This window comes from Wolffia australiana, chromosome 13 (genome assembly GCF_029677425.1).
Source record: "Wolffia australiana isolate 7733 chromosome 13, ASM2967742v1".
In the NCBI taxonomy this organism is placed as follows: domain Eukaryota; kingdom Viridiplantae; phylum Streptophyta; class Magnoliopsida; order Alismatales; family Araceae; genus Wolffia; species Wolffia australiana.
In genome coordinates this window covers 534,716-543,315 of record NC_135847.1, presented here as the reverse complement: position 1 = coordinate 543,315, position 8,600 = coordinate 534,716, and the positions used below count along the sequence as shown (strand labels likewise).

Genomic DNA, 8,600 nt, shown 5'->3' with positions numbered 1-8,600 from the left:
ACTTAGAAGAAGGCGGGATGTTGAGAGATCCGTTCGAGGCGGCCATCGCTGCGGAGCTTGAAGCTTCGTCTTCGGAGGCGCTTCCTGAAGAAGAGAACGGAGGTCAGGGCGAAGGCGAAGGGGAGATCCAAGGCCGCCATGAATGGCCGTCGCAGCACCTCGATACGTCGTCCTCTGGCAAGATCAGAGAAAATTTTGAACAAGGAGGTGAGGGCGGAGGGAGGGATGACGATGACGAAGACGAGGAGGAGGATAATGTGGAGGTGGACGTTGGCCGGCTCGGTTCTTCGGACCTTCACAAGGTGGAGAAGATTAAGTGAGTACTGAATTTTATTTGTGTTTACTGATTTTCCTCGACTGTGTTAAATGAATCTGCTTGAATCTTTCTTGCCGAAGGTTTTTTCTCTATAGTTTTTCGGAGCGCATTTCATAGAACGGTGGAGATCATGAAACTTCAAAAGGTGTAGATGATAAATTGAGCGGCCCCCTTTTATGTTGGGTTCTTGTTTCCCCCGCTGACGGGATTCGGGAGCGAAATTTTAGATTTACTTTCCGGAGACTTTTTTTTTTCCGTCTGAGTGCCTCCATTTTTTTGGGAAAAACGTGATAGATAATGCGATTATTCGTCGTATGCTCAGTTCGTTTTTTATATGACGTTTTATATGGTTATTTTTGGTTTATTTTTGGTCATGAAATGAATATCCAAGTATCCCCGAGAGGCAGCGTGAATTAAGCCATTAGTTTCTTCTCTCATTCATATCCCCTCGCGCTGTGCATCAGAGTCGATGTTTAACTTACATTAATGTCGAGGACATATTGCGTCGTAGACTAAATTTATAATTTTAAATATTATCGAAAAATTAAAAATTCTCTCTGGTTCTCATTCAGGTAATTTATATTCAAGATTTTTCAAGATATTTTTTAAAGCCGCGTTGAAATCTTCTATCGTGGGGTCATTTCTTTTTAAGTTTTCTGAGGGCCCGATTAGCTACATTCGTAAATGGAAATTATTTAGTTCAAATAATTTTCTAGCTCTGATGAACTAGAAAAATAAAGAAAAATTTCTAGCTCAAGGTTTCTCTTTCGCTATCACAGGATGATTTTGTCCCAATTTACAAAAGAACAAATGGACAGATACGAATCATTTAGAAGGTCCAACTTCCAAAGATCCAATATGAAGAAGGTGTCAGATACCCTGTTCTTCAATCATTTTTATTTTGATCAAAATTTACAGTTGTTAATCTCTGCCCAAATCTCCAGCTTTTGACTTGTGCGACTGGAAATCAAAAGGTCTCCATGCCCATGACAATTGTGATGTGTGGGATTGCAAAAATGTTCGTTGGGGATCTCATCGAGTTAGGCAAGTAAAAATGGTTCTTCTATAATGCTTAAAGTGGACTTAAAATTCATTATTCTCTGAAATGGAAATTGTAGGCAGGATAATCATGACGGAGAGAAGGGAAAGCGGGCCACTCAGGCCCTGCCACATCAGAGAAGCATACAGGAGATTGAAACTCGAAGGCAAAGTGCCCCGGAATTTTATCTCAAGGCTCTTCTGATGAAAAAGGTACAGTAGCCGCCATCTTTTCGCATCAGATTTTTTTTTCCTATTGCTTTTGGTTCTTTGTATATTTCATACAAAATCATGTAAACAACAAGTTTTTTGGAATAAAAATATAATAAAATATGGACCGTCTTTCTGACTTTCATGACTGATATGTCTTTTTATTCAGTTGTCATTTCTTTTGTTTTTGACTCTTGGATGGTTTTTTCTTTCCAATAATGTCTGACTTCTCTGCATTTTTATGACAAGTATAGCAAACATATTAGTGGTTTTATCCCCAGACTAACCGGAAATTTATCTGTTAACATCTCTCTCTCTCCCTTCTGCTCCATCTGTCTATCGTTCGTTCTCTCCCTCCATATCATCTCTTCTCTCTTCCTTCCTCTCTCACTCCCTCTCTCTCTAGTTCCATGTCCCTTTGTCACTCTCTCTTTCTCTCTGCGAATCTCTCTCTCTCTCCCTTTCTTTCCCTCTCTCACTCTTTCATTCTCTCTGCCTTTATCATATGGTTTTGTGCAAATTTTAGTTAATAGCATGTAATATTGATATAAAATTCTTTTAGGTTGATCTGAATGGGTTTAGTCATGTTGGGCAGGACTTGAACCTGTGAGCTACGTACTTAGCACGGGCCAATCGAGGGAATGATTCATACGCCTCTGATTCAATAGACACCAATGGTTCAACACTACCCAATTAAAAGTTTAGAAGAGAAGGAACCACAAGAGCATTTAACAAATCAAGAGAAAATCAATAATTATCATTAACCAACAAATATCTCAAAATTAAGGCGACACAAGGTGAAGAACCTGATCATCGGGTAGAGAGCGAGAGAGAGAGGAGGGAGAAAGAAGAAACAAAAATGAACTCAGCTTAGAAAAATCCCGTTAGGGTTTGATACAGCCACTTATAGAGGAGAGAGATAAGTCATATCTAATGGGTCACGATAAGGGCCCATTAGACAATATAACTGTAATGGCCCATTATGAAATAATATTTCAACACTCCCCTTCAAGCTGGAGAGTGGATTTCGCCCACTCCCAGCTTGCCACACAATTCTCGGAAGCGAAACCTTGGTAAGCCTTTGGTGAAGATATCAGCCCGTTGTTGAACGGAGGGAACATAAATAGTGCAGAAGCTGTCGTGGTCCAGCTTTTCTTTAATGAAATGGCAATCTAGCTCCACATGTTTAGTATGATCATGTTGTAAGGGATCATGAGCAATACTAATAGCTGACTTGTTGTCACAAAAAGGTGAATGGGTTGAGCATTGATCAGTTGGAGCTCAGTTAATAGATTGCAAAGCCACAGTCCTTCACAGATACCTTGAGCAAGTGCCCGAAATTTGGCCTCAGCACTTGAGCGGGATACTTTTTGTTTTTTTGCTGCACCAAGTGATGAGATTGCCACCAAGAAAAGAACAGTACCCTATGGTCGACCAACGACCTGTCATGGAGCCTGCATAATCAGAATTGGTGTAAATGTCTAAATGAAGACCACTCTGTCTTTTGAAGACTAACCCAAAACCAATAATATCTTTGAGGTAACGAAGTACACGGTCAGCGGCTCGCATATGACATAGGCGAGGAGAATGCATAAACTGACTCAGAATACTAACAGCATAGGCAATATCTGGACGTGTATGAGTGAGATAAATAAGTATGCCAACAAGGCGCTGGTACCAATCTTGGTCAATCGGATCGTCATGTTCGGAAAGAGAGAGAGAGATGATGGTTGGCTTCAATGGGAGTAGGAAGAGGTTGTGCATCACATTTCCCAAGTTCTTGAATAAGGTCAACCTCAATGCCTAGAAAATAGTGCAATGGTCCAAGAGGTTTGTCATCAAATTTTTGAGCAAGATGATCTATTAGTTCAACAAGAAAAAGGGAAGCAGTCCTTGTGATAATAATATCATCAACATAAACCAGAAGAAGAGTCACTCCCCCGGGCGAGGAATGACGATAGAACAAGGTATTGTCACCATTACACTGAGAATAGCTACGATGTTTCATGAATTGAGTTAGGCGACCAAACCAAGCACGAGGAGACTGCTTTAAGCCGTCGAGCATCTTTTTCAGCCGACGAACCAGGGACGTGTCTGATGATGGTGCAGAATAGCCTAAAGGCAAGGACATATAAATCTCCTAGAGATCACAGTGAAGAAATGCATTCTTGACATCGAATTGGGCCAAAGACCATCCATGATGAGCTGCAAGATTGATGAGAAGGTGAACATTGTTCATCTTAGCAACAAGAGCAAATGTGTCTTGATAGTCAACACCAAATTCTTGGGTGTAGCCTTTGGCGACCAGACGAGCTTTATAGTGTTCTAGAGAGTCATCTGATTTGTATTTGATAGTATACACCTTACAACAGCCAACCACATGTTTACTAGAGGGTAAGGGAACAAGATCTCAAGTGTGGTTTTTAGCCAGAGCAAAAAGTTCATATTTCATGGCATTGATGGATATTATGTGTCCGTCAAGTCAATCACACATTCCATGTTTATTTAAGTTCATTAAATAAAATATTTTCATTCATTTTGTTTCGTGTGATATTTATAATGAAGTCCATGAATACATGCAATGATTGAGTGAACTATGATGAGAACTGAACTGAGCTGTATAGATTTGTGGGATATCCAAAAGAGATACATGGATACTTTTATCGGCCCGAGGAACAAATTGTTTTTGTTTCAAAGAGGACCATCTTTCTAGAGGATGAATATCTTGTAAGAGAAGATAGTGGGAGTAAAGTAATTTTGGAAGAAGTTCTAAATCAAGACATAAATACTAGCTTATAAAATGAGCGCTCAGTTCATGAACATGTTAAGGTAAATACACTAGAGCAACGTAAGTCAAGAAGAGTAGTGAGATAACCTGATCGCTATATCAGACATATTGAATCAGATGAAGTCGAGACACTACATCTTAAGGATGATGATCCTCTAACATACGATGACGCGGTTCGAGATTCTGACTCTTAGAGATGGCAAGAAGCAATGGATTCTGAAATCCAATCTATGCACCAAAATCAAGTATGTCACTTGGTTGACCCGCCTGAAGGTATAGTACCTATCGGGTATAAGTGGATCTTTAAGAAAAAGATTGGTGCAGATAGACAAGTTGATACATACAAGGCAAGACTTGTTGTGAAAGGTTATCGTCAAAGGCAAGGAGTTGACTATGACAAAACATTTTCTCCAGTTGCCATGATAAGATCAATCAGAATTCTTCTCGCCATAGCTGCACACCGCAGCTATGAAATCTGGCAAATGGATGTCAAGACTGCTTTCCTCAATGGAAACCTTGAGGAAGAGGTGTATATGATACAACCCGAGGGTTATGAATCCAAGGAATTTCAAGATAAGTTGTGCAAGTTGCAAAGATCCATTTATGGATTAAAGCAAGCTTTGAGGAGTTGGAATCTCAGATTTAATGAGGCTATTAGATCTTACGACTTCATTAAGAATGAAGATGAACCATGTGTATACAAGAAAACCAGTGGGAGCGCAATCACTTTTGTGATTTTATATGTTGATGATATTTTACTCATTGGGAATGATGTAGGAATGTTGTCATCAGGAAAGGCGTGATTATTCAAGACTTTCTCTATGAAAGATTTGGGAGAGACAACCTACGCATTGGGAATACGTACCTATAGAGATAGATCGAGGAGGTTGCTAGGATTGTCCCAATCTATATACATAGACATCATTGTCAAAAGGTTTGAGATGGAGAACTCTAAGAGAGGTCTCATACTAATGAGACATGGAGTTCAAATATCTAAGGAGCACTCACCTAAGACTCCTAAAGATAGAGCGATGATGTCTAAAGTTCCATATGCTTCGGCTATTGGATTTGTCATGTACCCGATGCGATGTACCAAATGTTGCTTTTGTTCGAAGACAAACCCAGGAGGGGAAAGCGAGCAGATTTCAGACAGACCCTGGAGAGGAACACTGGTTAGCAGTGAAATGCATCATTAAGTACTTAAGAAGTACTAAGGATATATTTCTGATTTATAGAGGAAAGGAGTTGAGGCTCTAGGGTTACAGTGACTGTAGTTTCCAATCGGATCCAAACGATAGTAGACCTACATCTGGATTCCTATTTACACTAAGTGGAGTCACGATATCTTGGAAGAGTTCCAAGTAGAGTACTACCGTAGACTCGACGATAAAAGTTGAATACATAACAGCAGTCGAGACCGTCAAGGAAGCAGTTTGGTTGAAGAAATTTATCACAGAACTTGGTATTGTTCCGTCCATCTCAGAAACTATTCCGTTGTGCGACAACAATGGTGCAATAGCACAAGTGAAAGATTCACAGTGTCATCAGAAGTCAGAACACATTCTAAGTGATTTCACTTGATTAGGGAGATCATTGCACGAGGAGATATTGTGATGGAAAGGGTTCCATCAACCGACAATATAGTAGACCTACTAACTAAGCCACTAGCTCATGAAGTCTTTGAGCATCACTTTCAAACAATAGGATTGTCGAACAAGGGTGATTGACTTTAGTCCAAGTGAAAGATTGATGGATATTATGTGGGCGTCAAGTCAATCACACATTCTATGTTTATTTAACTTCATTGAATTTAAAATATTTACGTTCATTATTGTTCCATGTGATGTTTATAATGAAGTCCATGAATACATGCAATGATTGAGTGAATTATGATGAGATCATAACAGTGATCATTGGTCTTTGAAGATGTATTCTAAATATTCCTATTCGATGGATAGTCGAGATGGACATCGAATTATCCTAATAGAATTGCACTAGCTAATCCTACTTATACGGTTAACATAACTGATCTTGTGACTATTAGTGTGGCGACACTAAGGACAGATGGTGGGTACTCTTTAGAGAAATAATTCACTGAATTGATCCGTACGAATCCTTGAATGATATTATACCTAAATGTCAATCAGGTCGATTCAAGTCACGATTGTATGAGTGATCCACTGACCTGAGACCCCATGGACATCACGTGAGTGGACGACTAGATTTTGACTATGGCTTTCAAGTCTCTAGTCGTGGGATTCAATTAAGTTATATATCGAATGTAGTAAGAAGCTTACAGAGGTGATTCAGTGGTCAAGATGGGATCATCCGCCCTCAGTATAAGAGGGGATTAACTCAAGGAAGACGATGCAGAAAAAATCCCTGGCCAAGGTAGTGAGGATATTGAAAAAGGCGTTGTCTAGTGATCTCGGTTATACATCAGTACTAATCGAATGGCGGATTAGGGTTTGACGATAAACTATACTCTAAGTCATTCGAGACTCTCACGCGAATGATGGATTATACATATACGGTAACCGATGAAGGTAAAGGTTCCATGAGAGAGTTCGAGAATACTCGGTATCTTCTAGAGCACGAGGTATAGCTTGGCACCCCACGGGCTGAAAACTTAGCTTATCAATTGGGTTAAATCGATCCTTATTTAATTAATCTATATATTGATATAGTTAATTAATAAGGTTAGTCAATAAATGTTATTGGGCTATTAAAGTTATTAAGTAGAATGATACATGGGCCTAGAGGGTCACACACACAAGGTCATAAGGGCATTGGTGGATATATTTTACTTTGGAGGATTTTTGAGAAAAACCTTAAGTAAAATATAAAGAGGGAAAGGGGTCTCATTTGAAGGAACCATGCAACCCTAACTTGAGAGCCTCTCCCCTTCTCCACTCATCCAAGGAAGAATTTCTTCATGGTGAAGAGATCATCTAGATTTTCAAGAAGAGTTGAAGAAGAAGGTGTGGAGATCCAAGCCCCAAGTGATTGCGTGGATACTTCTAGAGGCCGGATGCATGAATAGCTTCAGAACGATCTCGGAGCGACCAAGTCATGGGTGGAATGAGTTCCCCAAAAGGTACTCAGTATTTTGTTTTAAAGATCGATTGAGAATCGATCGACCACGCTTCCGCATCCATGGAAACATGATTTCCATGGACGAACTAAAGCATCAAACCCAACATGCATGACGCTACTAAGGATGTGAAAGAGCTTTGGCGACGGTTTTTGGGAGAGCAATGGAGTCAAGGCTAGTGAGGAAGGCATGATAAGAAGGTGAAAGACGATGAGAAGAGAGGGAATTGGCTAAGGGGTAAGGAGATGGAGAAGAGGAAGCCAGTTGGGCAAGAAGAAGAGAAGGGTTGGGTTCACTACAAGGCGGTGCATTAGAGAGGGATGGGCACATCGAACGTAAGTGGGGCCGGTAAACCGTCAAGAGGAGAGGGAAGAAGGAGAGAGGGGCCAAAGCAGGAAGAAGAGGGTCTAACGAAGAGGGGAGAGGTGATAGAGGAGGGGCCAGTGGTATAGAAGGAGAAGAGACACAAACAAAGGGGACAGCGGAATAAGGAAGCCAAGAGACATGTCCAAAAGTTCGAGGGGAGGAGAAGATGCGGGAAGAGTTGAGTAGAAGGGAGCAGGCTCATCAAACGTAACATCCTTACTCGCATGGAACCGATGAGTAGACGGATGGTAACACTTGTACCCCTTTTGGCGAGATGAATACCCCACGAAGACACGTCGGATGGCTTTGGTTTTAAGTTTATCATGATGAGGAGGATGAACAGAGACGTAGTATACACATCCAAATATACGAGGTTTGAGGTGAGTGTGTAATTTAACAGAAGGAAAGAAATGCTGAAGGGATGCGAACGGGGTATTTTGAGAAAGAACCCGAGGAGGAAGACGATTTATCAAGTGAATGGCAATGAGAGAAACTTCACCCCAAAAGTGTTTTGACATGTTCATGTGAAGAAGAAGACTTCGGGTAGTATCAGAGATATGACGGAATTTTTTTTCAGCCAAATTATTCTGTTGGGGCGTGTAGGCACAAGAGGTTTCATGAACAATGTCGTGGGAATCAAAAAAAGAAGAAATGGAGGTGTTGAGATAATCATGTGCATTGTCTGAGCGGAAGCGTTGAAAAGATGCCCCAAATTGAGTGTGAATGATGGCATGAAAAGAGATGAGGACTTGAGGAAGGTCGAACTTAAGCTTAAGAAGAAAGGCCTA

General features: G+C 40.6%; 1 protein-coding gene across 1 annotated transcript; it reads left to right on the top strand.

Annotated features, from left to right (window-relative positions):
* LOC144711474 (transcription initiation factor TFIID subunit 11-like) lies at positions 1-1,583 on the top strand. The gene is made up of 4 exons (XM_078585489.1): positions 1-316; positions 1,096-1,183; positions 1,261-1,364; positions 1,439-1,583. Exons 1-4 carry the CDS (start codon positions 18-20, stop codon positions 1,557-1,559), a joined length of 612 nt encoding a protein of 203 aa, XP_078441615.1. The 5' UTR covers positions 1-17; the 3' UTR covers positions 1,560-1,583.
* Positions 1,584-8,600: the final 7,017 nt, after the last annotated feature.

Excerpts from the sequence above, each read along its gene's own strand:
- LOC144711474 (XM_078585489.1), top strand. The coding sequence starts at position 18 with ATGTTGAGAGATCCGTTCGAGGCGGCCATCGCTGCGGAGCTTGAAGCT. Across the intron at positions 317-1,095 it reads CACAAGGTGGAGAAGATTAA|GATGATTTTGTCCCAATTTA; the intron begins GTGAGTACTGAA and ends TCGCTATCACAG. Across the intron at positions 1,184-1,260 it reads AAAGATCCAATATGAAGAAG|CTTTTGACTTGTGCGACTGG; the intron begins GTGTCAGATACC and ends CCAAATCTCCAG.